Source organism: Lontra canadensis, unplaced genomic scaffold (assembly GCF_010015895.1).
Source record: "Lontra canadensis isolate GAN:19392208 unplaced genomic scaffold, GSC_riverotter_1.0 scaffold7, whole genome shotgun sequence".
Classification (NCBI taxonomy): domain Eukaryota; kingdom Metazoa; phylum Chordata; class Mammalia; order Carnivora; family Mustelidae; genus Lontra; species Lontra canadensis.
The window spans coordinates 35,264,942-35,278,645 of NW_022631001.1; the positions used below are offsets into that span (position 1 = coordinate 35,264,942).

The 13,704-nt window shown below is 39.8% G+C and overlaps 1 protein-coding gene across 1 annotated transcript in view; it reads left to right on the top strand.

The window, feature by feature from the left end:
* The window catches only part of MICAL2 (microtubule associated monooxygenase, calponin and LIM domain containing 2), a 210,019-nt gene that overhangs the window by 189,171 nt on the left and 7,144 nt on the right, over window positions 1-13,704 (top strand). Inside the window, exon 35 of the mRNA XM_032853495.1 lies at window positions 12,745-12,844. Within this exon, the coding sequence (XP_032709386.1) occupies window positions 12,745-12,844 (100 nt within the window). The remainder of the gene's footprint in view (window positions 1-12,744; window positions 12,845-13,704) is intronic.

The following is a 13,704-nucleotide window of genomic DNA, read 5'->3' on the forward strand; positions in this document are numbered from 1 at the left end:
GCTAATCTTTACTGCTTAAAATTTAAATTCTAGACACCAGATTTTTCAAGCTTCTGAAAATCTCCCTCTTCCCCAAGTGTACAGAAAGGATATTTTGAATTATCAGCTGAAGAAAGCCAGCTTCTGTTTTCAAAGGTGTGTCGACCCAGCCAGAAGATGGATTCCCTTCATTCCCTTTACATCCTTAGTAATTTAATTCCCCTGTTCAGCTTATGGGCCTTTTCCTCCCTTGATTGTCCTTGTGTGGGTGATAGAGGCAGATCAACGCAGGGCTGGAGCCTGGAAGAGTCGAGTCAAGGAGAGCGGCCCCTAAGGAAACCAAACGGAAGATGTGCAAACCAGGCATCGAAATTAATACACTCCAACTTGTAATAACATTTGTGCAATAATAATATTCCTTTGCAGTTTAATATTCTATTCAGCCCCTTTAAAAGATTGCCCTGGTGCTTAATGAATGACCAATGCTTATTAGGTTAAGTTGTATTTGAGCTGGCCTGTGCTGCTCTGGTTCAAGTGATTTAATGGGAATTATTTAATAGGTATTATTAGGATAATTAGAAAATGATCACAGTTAGGCAATAATATTGAGCTATAAAGGTTGTGAATAACCAAATTTAGAGACAGGCCTGAAAACATGAGTAGTCTGTGACAGTTATGCAAGGCTCCTCTAATAATTACGTGCGCCAGCCTGAAAGGCTCTTTTGTTCCTAGGAGTTATTCATTAGGCGGCATTGAATTAGAGGAACATGCGGGGGTGCGGGATGGAGGGCAATGATGGCTGATGAGCAGAATGAAGCTTTGATGAGCTCCTAATTGTCGTGACAACAATTCCTTCTTTCTTTTTTTTCCCAACAGTCAGAAATAAACTCCCCCACCCCCAGGAAGGGTTGTTCCCCATTTTATCATGGAAAGGGAAACAAAGAAAAACAAAAATCCAACCACCCACCCTGGATGATAAGTCATGATGTCCTGTGGGGTGGGTGTTGGGAGGCAGGGGGAAGTGTCATGGATGGATGATGTCCTTGGAAAAGGGAATGGATTCCCTCGGTGCTCCTAGCTGCCCAGAGTGATGGTCCAGGATGTGCAGGAGCACGATTGCCCCAGGCCCCACCCTCTAGGAGGAAAACAAGCCACGCTTTGCCAGCCTCTTAGACCCTTCTTGGTCAAGGCGCTGTTACCCACTACTTTGTTATTGATATTGATGTGGTGGCCAGTGTTAAGTGCTAGGGCCATGGAATTCCTCATTTTTGCCGGAGACCACCATCCAAATTTAGATGGTGTGGATCACAGAATCTGCGATTTCTTTCAATACATGGAAGCAGGTGAAATCTCTTGGAAACTGAGAGCGGCTTAGAAGGAGAAAAGATTTGTCCCTAAGGGAGGTATATGGGAATTACTTCTCCCTTATAGCTCTACCAACTTTGGGGGAAGGTTTACCAGCTGGTTGTCTGCATTGAGCTTGTTGTTTGTTTGGAAGGTTTGCTAAGAGCCAGATGGCTTCTTTGCAAAAATGGAGTTTACAAAGAAATAGCAGAATGTAAGAGGCTGCCGGTAGGTGGCAGCAGGAGCACATGTTATGCCGAGAGAAATTGCAATGCTAAATTAGCCAGGAAGAGGGAAGTAGTTTGGCTTACACTCTGTGGTTTCCATCTTGCTGGCTGCTGAGGAGCAGAAGAAATGATACTTTCCTTGGTAATGTAGCAATGAGGTGTCCTGAAAAGAAGTCAGGTACTGGAATCAGGCACTTGTGAGTCTGAGTCTCAATGCCATTCATAGAAAACGGCCAGGAGTAAAAAGATTCCAGAAATGATAGCTAAGCAAGCCAGGAATTTAGATGGGTTTGCTGAAACGCTGAAAGTGAACAGTGAAATTCAGTGCATTAGAGCATGGGAGTGTTTTACTCACTGCCCAGCAAGCAGAGGGAATGCAGCATGGTAAAAGTTGTCCTCTACTTGAGTGTGGCCATGTGACCTGGTGGGCCCAGATGGCAGCTGTGCACACAGTGGATGGTGCCACAGCTTAGGAGCTCAGGCCAGGGCACTCAGCAGCCTTTATAGCAAGCACTGAACAAGCCAGGCCCTTCCCAGGAACCAGGTAGCTGTACACTAGTCACCCTGTGAGATCCTGACCTCCTTCTCAGAATTATCTCCTTCGCTGGTTGCAGGAGTGGCTCGGGGCTGGAGGATGGTAGGGACTTGCCATTTGGCACACTCAGCAGAGATGTGCAAAGAGGCTCAGGGTCTACTGCAGATTGCTTTACTCGACAGATAGGAATTATCCTTTGACTGTGTGTTCCCCTTAGATTCAGCCTCCGTGGCCACCTTGTAGAAAGTCAGGGGCCTCACAACAAAGATGGGCCCTGTGAGGGTGACCCCGAGATTCTCCTCCTGAGGAAGAAGCCTCGAGTCCTCTCCACTGTGTGGATTCTAGGCACATTAAGGTTATCTGCCCTGGAGTATTTCTTTACACAAAAAAACCACCATGACAACAGCAAGACGTGCATTTTGTATCACAAGTTAGTACATATAAATACATAATTGAATACAATTCATCAAGAAATAATATTGAATTTTGCTACATTTAAATGACTAGTGCTTTCCATTCTGTCTTATTTTTAGTGCTTGTGGTGGCCCATTAAGTTAACTTTGCAACCCTCAGGTTTAAAAAACACGGTCATAATAATCTTTACCTGGAAAAATATTTGAAACTATATTACCAAGTGGCTGACTCAGCCAGAAATACAGAATGCAGTTCCCAAGAAGCCCAGAGCAGCAGAATGGTGGACTAGATGCTGTAACAGCCTATTCCCCACAAGTCTACTTTCTGAAATACTGCTAGGCTCCCAAGTAAGTGAGGTAAACCTCTTAGGGCCAAGAAGAAGGAAGAGAAGAAGAAGACAAGTGTGCTGAAACTTCCACATGCCAAGAAGGAAGCAAGCATAAAAAAGAAATCCAGGATTGCCTTAAGGATAAATATCAGTGGTTTTAAAGTTTAAGCCTTGGGACTAACAAAAAGGAGGGATGCTAACCTCGGGAGTCCGCATCACACCAGTTCTTCCAGCTCGCTGAACGACAAGTATAGATCCTCTGTGAAAGAAACCACGCTTTGGTTTATGCACTCGGGATTCAGACAAATTAAGTTCAATAAACTATGAGATGATAATAATAAATAATCCTACAAAACACAAGGAAGTGAGCCACTAAGAATGGCCAAAACCACAAATTTAAATGGCCAAGAACTTCAACTACTATAAATTGTTACTGAATATATTATGTTCTTGTGACAAACGTTTGCAGAAATAGATGACACAGAAAAATGGGCAAGCAGAAAAAAACACTACAGAAGTTGACAGGCAACACCACCTTTGCCTTGACCAGCCGTAACCACAGTCAAATGTAGTATCATGAGCTTCCTGCTGTGATGGACCAAGAAAGACACAGCATCCCTGACGTGGCAGAAATGCTTAACCTGAATTTTACCTCAAGGATATAATCAGACAATTGCAAACTAAGAGACAGTCTGCAAAATAACTCACAAATGTCAATGCTATACAAAAACAAAAGGCGGAGGGCTATCTAGGAACTGTTCTAGATGAGACTAGGAGACCAAAGAAACATAACAGCTAAATAAAAGCTTGATCCTTTAGGTTTAAGTTTTTCTGAGTAAAAAGTTGAGGAAATGACCAGAGATTTTTTTTAAGGATTTTAAAAAAATAAATGGAGAGTCTGGAAATGAAAAATATATTCATTGAAATTAAAAACTCATTGAATGTATTGCACAGCAGCTTAGACACAGCTATAGAGAGAACGAGTAAATTGGACAGTATATCTGAGGAAATGAACCAGACTGCAGCACACAGAGAGAGAAGGGGATGGAAAATATGGAAGTATGGTTTGTGGATGGATGTAGAAGATGAAACAAGAAGGTGTGGTGCATGTTCAATCAGAGTCCTGGAAGGAGAGAATAGAGAAAATTAAGGTCATGTATTATTTGAAGAGATAATGGATGAAACATGACAATGAGGCATTTATAAATGTTAGCTTCCTTCTTCTGCAAGTGGGTGAAAGACATAAATCTATAGAGACAGAGGTTCTGGGACACAGAAATCAGGATAAATTTGAAATACATCCATACTTATCTTGGCACAATGAGGAAAAATGTAGAACATCAAGGGCAGAGATAATCTTTAAGTAGATAAAGAGTAAAGATGAATCATCTCAAAAGGGAACAAAAGTTTTACTAACTGCCCTTTTCTCAACAGCCATAATGGACATTACAAGACTGTGGAGTAAAAGGGTCAAACAGCTAAAAACAAAACAAAACAAAAACCCGACTCTCAAGCTAGAACAGTATAACAGAAAAATTGTATTTCAAGAACAAGTACACAATAAAGAAATGTTCATTTTTTTTCTCAAATAGAGTTAACTATGTATAAACAAAATTCTAGACAATATACTTTAAGGAGAAAAGGATATATGCAGAAAGATGGTCTGAAATATGAAAGAAGAAATAGTGAATAAAAAAATAATAAACATGTAAGTAAATCAAATAAACATTGTTGATATAAAATAATATGGATTTTTAAAACAGAACTGAAGTACTGGATATAAGATACAAGTTTGGAGTTGAATGATTGGAAGTAAAGTGTCCCAGGACCCTTATAATGTTTAAAAGAGGGCTGAGACAGTGTCAACTTTGTTAAGATATTAAAAGTACCTCTTTAAATCTTAAATGTAGATACTGAAACAATGGAAATAAAATTAGTAACTTCCAAATCTGTTGGAGGAAACAAAGGGAGAAGAAATTTTTAAAAGAAATAATCAGCCAAACAAAAATCCCCACTCAATTCCAAGTAAAAACAGAAGAGCATTTTAGAAAGATAAAAAGATAGCACAAAGTAAGACATAGAAGGAACTCCAAATATCTCAGTAATCATAATGAAAGTTAATGAACAAGACAACTGTATGCTGTTTAGCAAATCCATATAAAATATAAATACACAACAAGTATACTAACTAAACACAGCTGGGGGTAGTACGTGTTTAAAATTCTCTATGACAAAAATATTTAAGAAATGAGAAAAAAACCTGGAGGTAATTACATTAAAAGCAGATAAAATAGCCTTTAATACCAAAATGATGATTAGAAATAAACAGGAATAAAATTACTACATAATTTTTATTTAAAAAAAAAAAGATTTTGTTTATCCATTCACTTGAGAGTAAGAGAGAAAGTACAAATCATGGGAAGGGGCAGAGGGAGAGGGACAAGCATGAAGTCTGCTTGTCCCTCTCCCTCTGCCCAGAGGGGCTCCCAGCACTGAGCCTGATGCGGGACTTGATCCCTGGACCCTGACCAGGAGCTGAGTGAAACCAAGAGTTAGAAACTCAACCAACTGAGCCATCCAGGTGCCCCATATTACTACATAAGTCTTAAATGATCAACTCACCAAGAAGATATCACAGTTTTAAATGTGTATGTATTGACAATAATACGCTCATAATATATATAACAACAAAAAAAGATAAACTACAAGGAGAATTTCTACTACTGAGGCAGGAGATTTTAGTATATCTGTCAATGGCAATCAAGCAGACCAAACAAAGGTATAAATGTGAACAATGCAACTAATAACCTTAATTTAAAAGACATCTATAAATTCCTCTACCACCAACATAGAGAACGTATATTCTTCTCAAGTTCACATGGTGATTTATAAAAATTAACCATATTAGTTCATAAAATAAATCTCAGAAAACCTAAATTACACAGACCACATCCAATAGTACCATGTACTTACCATGTACTTAATTTAGAAGTCAGTAGCCAAGAGATAATTTCTAAAACCATGCATTTGGGAAGTTAAAAGATAACATTTCTCAGGGTGCCTGGGTGGCTCAGTGGGTTAAGCTCTGCCTTCAGCTCAGGTCATGATCTCAGGGTCCTGGGATCAAGCCCCGTATCAGGCTCTCTGCTTAGCGGGGAGCCTGCTTCCCCCTCTCTGTCTGCCTGTTTCTCTGCCTACTTGTGATCGCTCTCTCTCTGTCAAATAAATAAATAAATAAATAAATAACTTTTTTAAAAGATACATTTCTCATGGATCAAAGAAAAAATCAAATTTCTAAAAATACTTGGAAATTTAAAGTATTCCAAATATTTAAATATATAAAAAATATATATAATACATAAAAATATATATATTTAAATACCTAAATATATTTAAAATATACCAAAATATACCTTTACATACAGGAGAACAGTAGATCAAAACTCAGGGGATATAGTGAAAACTCTGTTGAGAGGTATTGCCCTAAATACTTTTATTAGAAAAGAAGAAAGGCTGAAAGTTAATGAGTTACGCCTCCAACTTAGTTTAGAAAAAGCAAAAACAAAATAAACCTAAGCAAGAAGATAATAACTAGAAGGAAATGAAATAGTCATTCATTGTAAAAGGGAGAGGACCAAGCAAGCCAAATGTTGGTTCTTTGAAAAGACTAATAAAAGACTAGAAGCAACCCTCTTAAGCTGATTTTTAAAAAGAAGATAGAAGACTGAAATAAATAGATTAGGATTGAAAAGGGCAGACATAACCATAGATATGACAGATACAAAAAAATAAAAGAATATAAATGAATATTTAATGCAATTAATTTTAAAATTTGGCAAACTAAGGGTGATTTAACAATCACCATATTAACAAATGAAAGGGGAAAATCACATGGTCTTTTCAATATAAGAAGAAAATATCATTTGACAAAATTCAACACTCATTTGGGACAAAAACTTTTAGCAAAAAAGGAATTAGAACAGGGTAAATGTTTTTAGTTTGGAAGGTATCTTTGAAAATGTTATAGCAAACATCACTGTTAAATGGTAAAATATTAGAAGCGTTTCTTTAAAAATCAGAAATAAGAGAAGAATGACTGCCTCTTCTAGTCAACATTGCACAGGAGATGATAGTACAGTAAGACAAGGGGAAAATGGCATAAGGTTTGGAAAGAAAGAAGCAAATTTTTTTGCTTCCAGATAATAGAATTATCCACATGAGAAGCACCCCAAAGTGGACAAATAAATTATTAAATATAAGAAGAGCCTATATGACTGTGATGGGATATAAGCTTAAAATAGAAAAAGCAATTGCATTTCTAGATCTCAGCATAAAGCAATTAAAAAATGAAAGAGCAAAGATGTTACTTGCATTAGCATAAAAACATATGGTACCTAGGGAAAAAATGAAACAAAAAATGTACAGAACCTTTATGAAGCCAATTTTAATGCTTCGCTGAAAGCCACCAAAAGATTCAAACATAATCTCACATGTACAAAAACCTGATACAAGCCTGCAGTAGCACTGCAGATCACAGGAAATGAGTGATTCTGGGACAAGTGGTTTTCAACAGAGGAAAAAGATGAAATTGAGCCTTACATCACACAAACAAATCAGTTTCATAAGGATGAAAGATTTAATATGAAAAATGAAACTTGAAAAGTTAGAAAGAATCTTTTTAACCTCAAGCTGGTCATCTGTAGACATGATGAAGGAAAAGAGAAGATAAGCCGCTACTTCAGAAGCTACATCTGCCACAAATATAACCAAAAAAGAATCGGTGTTCTAGACTATGTAAAGAACTCTTGGAAATCAATAAGAAATAGAGAAGCCAATATTTGCCTGTATACAAATAGGCAAATGATTTGCAATGACATGGATGGAACCAGAGGGTATTTTGCTAAGTGAAATAAGTCAACCAGAGAAAAACAATTATCATATGATTTCACTCATGTATAGAATTTAAGAAACAAAACAGAGGATAATAGGGGAAAAGAGAAAAAGAGAAAACAAGATGAAACCAGAAAGGAAGACAAACCATAAGAGGCTCTTAATCTCAGGAAACAAACTGAAGGTTGCTGGGGAGGGGTCGGGGTGAGAGGATGGAGTAACTGGGTGATAGACATTAAGGAGGGCACATGATGTACTGAGCGCTGGTATTATGTAAAACGGATGGGTCACTAACCTCTACCTCTGAAACCAATAATAACATTATGTATTAATTAATTGGATTTAAATTAAAAAAATAAAATAGGCAAATAATAAAAATATATATTTCACAGAAAGAATACTCATCAGTAACTAGGAAAATGCAAATGAAGACTACAATGAGAAACTATTTTAAACTATTAAATTGGCAAAGTTTAAAAAACTTTATAGCACTAAGGATGTGGCAAGGATAAGAAGCCAGCGGAGCTTTTTATTCAATGTTAGTGGGAGTAAAAGCTGTCATAGCTCTTTGGAAAACACTTCGGTTTTCGGCTGTGAAACTGACTGATCCTTTGCATACCATACTATTCAAGAAGTTTATTTGCGAGTGTATATTGCAGAGCAGAATGTGAAGAGCAACTTAGATCTCCATCAACAAGGAAACGGATCAATTGCGGGATGTTCAAAGATATCCCTCAAAGTGATTTTGACTGTTGAGGAAAGGAAGACTCCAAAAAACAAACAAACAACTATTGTAAATTATTTCATGGGAAAAAAAGAAAATTGGATGGAACGATACAGTTCAGCTTGTGTCTGTTGAGTATAGTAGCATCAGTAGAAATCAGTGCAGCTAGGCAGTTATCTCCTGGACCACGTTTTAGAAGGACACATAAGAGAGATTAAGGAGACATGTAATGCAGGGTAAAAGTCTGGCTTGAACCTGTGGGTATAATGCAGCAAAGAGGCCGAATCTGGAATTTAAAACAAAACAAAACAAACAAATAAACAACAAAAAACTCTAAAGACAGCAAAATAGTGCCTTTAAAGCTGTTTCTTTTGGATTGACAACAAGGAAAGGAGAGGCCCAGTGCTGAGGCAGATGGTGTAATGTTACATGATGAAAAAGGACAGAATTTCCAACTCTCAGCTTTTATGTTTTCTTTATCAAGGAAAATGGTCCTCAATCTAGAAATGTTAAACACATCTAGAAGAGGGAATTGAAACTGCATGAGAAATCTAGATGAGAAAAATGAGACAGCAATGAATTCAGGTTTGTAAGCCCAGGTGAGAGATGGTATATAGACTAGTGTCTTGGGTGTGGCATTACTCAGAATTGGTTGAATGAACCAAATTAACCTCCTGGTGTTTGAAATATTGGGTAGATGTAACTTCCGTCTTTGGAAACCTATGGAGAATTCCAGAACCAAAGACTGAATGCTAGTATATTTTCTGTGTTTCACATCACATGGGAAAGAAATAGGAATTCTGATCCTGGTCAAAATTCTAGAAAGCATTATGAAAGAAATTGTGAATATTTAGAAAGAAATTTAGAGATTATTAGGAACCATTGGTGTTTACTGAGAAGCTGTGAAAACAAATGTCATTTCCTTTTCTGGGTGGAGTTGTGAGGTTTGTAGTGCCAGTGGACATGACAGACATTGTGAAGCTTGATTTCAGGAAATTAGTTTACCAAAGTTTCTGTAACAGCCTCATGGACAAAATATAGACATGTGTGCTGGATGATCGGGTATATTCACAGTGTGTAGAACAGCCTCACCCAAAGCCTGAGAAGGGTCCCTAATGACGGGCCAGATGGCTCTGTTCTTGGTCCAGTCCCATCTGACATTTTGTTTTTCAATATTGCATAAAGGCCCAGGATGCCCATTTATCAATTCTGCAGAAATCCCAAAGCAAGGAATGTGTCAGCTAGATAAAATATTCAAAAGATTCCCCTATGATGGAACAGAATACACAAGATGATATTTAACAAGATACAGAAAGTCTTGAATCAGGTGAGAGAAAAGATCAGTTGCAGAAATAGAACCCGGAGTCATCAGACTTCACCACTGCCGGTGTGGAAAGACCACCTTCACATGCAAGGTAGTAGGAGTCCAGTGAAGACACAGGGCAGCTAAAACACCTCTGTAGCCCCAGGGCAGGTCTCTCCACTGTGAGCTGTTGATACTCTGTTTGATTCAGACTCGCTTTCAGTTGCATCCTGGAAAATGACTGTTACCATTTATTGAGCTTAAACCACATGCCATTGCGGGGGCTGGGTTAACGTCTTCATGTGCACAGTCAATCCCACTGCATTTCTGTAACATAAAAAATGTGGAGGCTCAGGGAGGCTATGCTAAGTATTCAAGCCCAAGTGGTGGGGAGTGGAAGCGTACAAGTTGGATCCCAAGTCTAAGTTTAAAGTAACTTCTATGTTCTATATGATCTCTGGTCTATATATTTTATTCTTTCATTCCCTTCTGTGTTGTTATAGCAAGGGACACATTGTATTCTCTTTGGCTGTGCAGTGGTGGCTTTCCCTGCTGAACTGCAAGTTCCCAATTTCCCTGAGAGTTGAAACTGATGCTTATTCATCCTTGCCCCTTGGCACCATGAACGTGACTTAGGAGATGTTGGTATTCAACATATTTATAAATTCATTCATTCATTCACTCACTCACCCAAGAAACCTAAGGAAGAATAATATATTGCTTATTTTTCTCTCTCCTTCTTTCCCTTTTAATGCTTTCTGGGTAAAACTTCACTTACATTATCCTACTCAGCCACCTTGAGTGTCCCTTTGTGTTCCACAGCATAAAGTACGAGAATCCTAGTGTGACGTTCAGGGGCTTCTATGATGAGATCCTCAGATACTCCCAGACCTCACCATGCATGCCTCCCACCCCCTTAGCCCTGCCTGATCTATGTCTCTACTGCCTCTGTTCCATCCCTATGTCTTTGCTGACATTGTTCCTTCTTGGAAATGTTCTCTCCCATCCTCATTATTTCCTCTCCAGGTGTTACTCATTTTTCAACACACCAGTTCAAATGCGACCTTTCTTGTGAAGCCAGGCTCATATCCTGGCCAGGAAAAGCCTCCCTCCTCTGTATTCCCAGAGTACTTTTTTGTTGCTTTATTGTTGCAAGAGTTTCCTAATGATCTATTTTATTCTACCTCTAAATCCATCTGATTCAAAAGAGTCAAAGAGAGAGAGAGAGAGCAGGCATTATGCCTTATGACTATGTCCAAATTTCTCATGATATGTAACGTTATCTGTCACTGTATCTCTAGTACCTAAAGTAGTATCCAATACCTATTCAATAAATAGGTGTTATTAAATAGTAAATTTATGGATGAATGGATGGATGAAATGGACAAATGAATGAATTCATCAGAAGTCAAGATCTGCATTATAGCACCAGTTACCCATTAATTATGTAATTTGGGGCACTTTATAAAATCTCTCTAGACCCAACTGTCCATATGAACAAAAAGGTGGTCAAGAAGACAGCGAGGGGGGCACCTGGGTGGCTCAGTCGTTTGGGCATCCTGCTCAGGTCATGACCCCAGGGTCCTAGGATGGAGCCCCACTTCAGGCTTCCTGCTCAATGGAACCTGCTCTTCCCTCTCCCTCCACTTTCTTTCTCTCTCTCTCTCTCTCAAATAAATGAAATCTTTTTAAAGAAAAGACAGGGAGACAAGGGAACTCATTTTTATGGATGACTTACTAGGAACAAGGCAATGTGCTAAGGAAGTGACTTACCTTACATGCCTATAAGAAGGAGGGAAGGAGTGAGGAGGAGGGGGAGTGCTATACAAGCAGGAAAAAGCCTGGGCTTAGGATAAAGGTCACTTGAGTTCAAGCCCTGGTTCGGCCACTTACTAACTGTGACCTCAGGAAAATTAATCTTCTAAACCTCTGCTTTCTTCAGCTCTCAAGTGGTGACAATAAGCAACCCTACTGGTGAGTTTGTCATGAGGATTAAATGTGATGTCCCATGTAATGCATGGAACCCGCTGACTTGCACGTGATCACTGCTTAATAAACAGTAGCTTGTTACTGTTGCATTACTTGCATGTCTTGTTGTTCAGTTTAACCAGTGAAGAAGTAAAGGCTCAAGGTCACGTATAACTTCCGTCTGCACTGTCATCCCCTCTGCCTATGGGACACTCCAGTACAAATCCTCCTAGAGTGGCCATGGGCTTTGCAAAACAGCCCGTGCCCTCATTTCAGGGTGAGATACTAAAAAGCCACCTCCATGTTGCTACTTTAGAAATACACCCAGGTTTTATCATTATATCATCTAAACCTTTAGCATCTAGCATTGCATATCTAAAAGCAGTGTCAGTTTTCTCATGGTTATTCTTACGTTCAATAAAGGTCATAATCTAAGTTATAAGAAGATATGAATTTAGCTCTCCCAGTGAGACTCAGAGCTGGTAACACTTTTTTTTTCCCCATTATTGGCTTTTCTTCGTGCAAAAATAAAAAAATAGCCATCACCACCCCTCTATGATTAAATGTGGCGTGGGTGTTTCAGACCCACGAAGGGAGCCACACACCACCTGGGCACTCACTAATCGTTTGATTTGGGAGAAGAAAGGGAGGAGGAGATAGTAACCAGGAGAGTTTCTAGGGTTTTCTTTGGTGGAGAATGTGATGTACAAACATACAGAAGTTTTACAGAGGACGTACTCAGAGGCAGGAGAAGTTTCATTTATGGCAGGGCGTTATCAAGATTACATGGCTGTTGGAGCCAAAAGATTCCTGCCCTCAGTGTCCAAGAGGACCTCTCCCCCAGAGCATGCCCAGGGGGGTGTGATTTGTCGGCCCTCAACCTGCAACCAAGGCGTCAACAGGCCATCGGGGGGCTGCCACCTGCTGAGCCTTTTTCCGCTACAAACATGGCCACTAACGCAGCTCCTAACCAGGTTGATCACGGGGAGAGAAACGCCAATCTAACACATTTGCTGTTGATTTCTTAAGCAGATTCAGGCACACAAGATGAAGCACAGCTTTTGCAGGAATGGTTTAAGCTGGCTCTGGAGAAGAATAAATTAATGCGATATGAGTCGGAGCTACTGATCATGTAAGTAAGGCAACACAGATAACAGTGAGTCCTAAAAGCAAAGGGGGTGGGAGAGGGGCGGCTCGCCCGCCCAGGTTGAAGTCCCAAGAATTCTTCTCCTCGTGCATACAGAATTGTGATTGAGGCAAATTGATATTTGGCGTCTTGCATATCATGTTGGCATTAGCACAGAGAATCTTCCGTTGTCTGTTCTCTCTCTGGAGTCCTGTGGCTGAAATAGATGTCAGGTGACGGGTCTGGAGCTGGAGAGCATTTGGATAAGGTATTTTCAGTCTATCCTTGTCCCCCACCCTGGGCCGGTGGGGGCGGGGGGCACCTGCAGCCATGCACCTGTGATGGGGAGGCATGTTCTTGGCCTCTGGGTATGAACCCTGGAAGGGCTTGGGAAGATCTGCCTGGCCACGTCCTTGAGTATTTACCATACTGAGGGACTCTGAACTCGAGGTTGCAGGCTGCCGGGAGATCAGAAGGTGGAGCTGGATCTCATCACACTGGGACAGAGTTGAAGGTCACTCAAGCCAGGATGCGGACATATCTCTGGGGTAACCATTCAGCCCACTGCACTAACCTGATCCGATTGTTACCTATATTCCCCTATGGCATCACAAAAGTTAATGGACCCACTTGCTTCTTAGGGGCAAGTCTTTGACTCTAGCCCAGCGGATCTCACCTGGGGACAGTTTTGCCCCCCAGGGGATATTCACCAATATCTGGAGACATATTTGGGTGTCATACCTAGGAGGTGATGCTAGCATCTAGTGAAGAGAGGCCAAGAGCGCTACTTAACATTGTACGATTCACAGGATGCCCCTCTCCCCGCCACCAACAGAGAGTTATTCAGCCTAAAATGCCAATAGTGT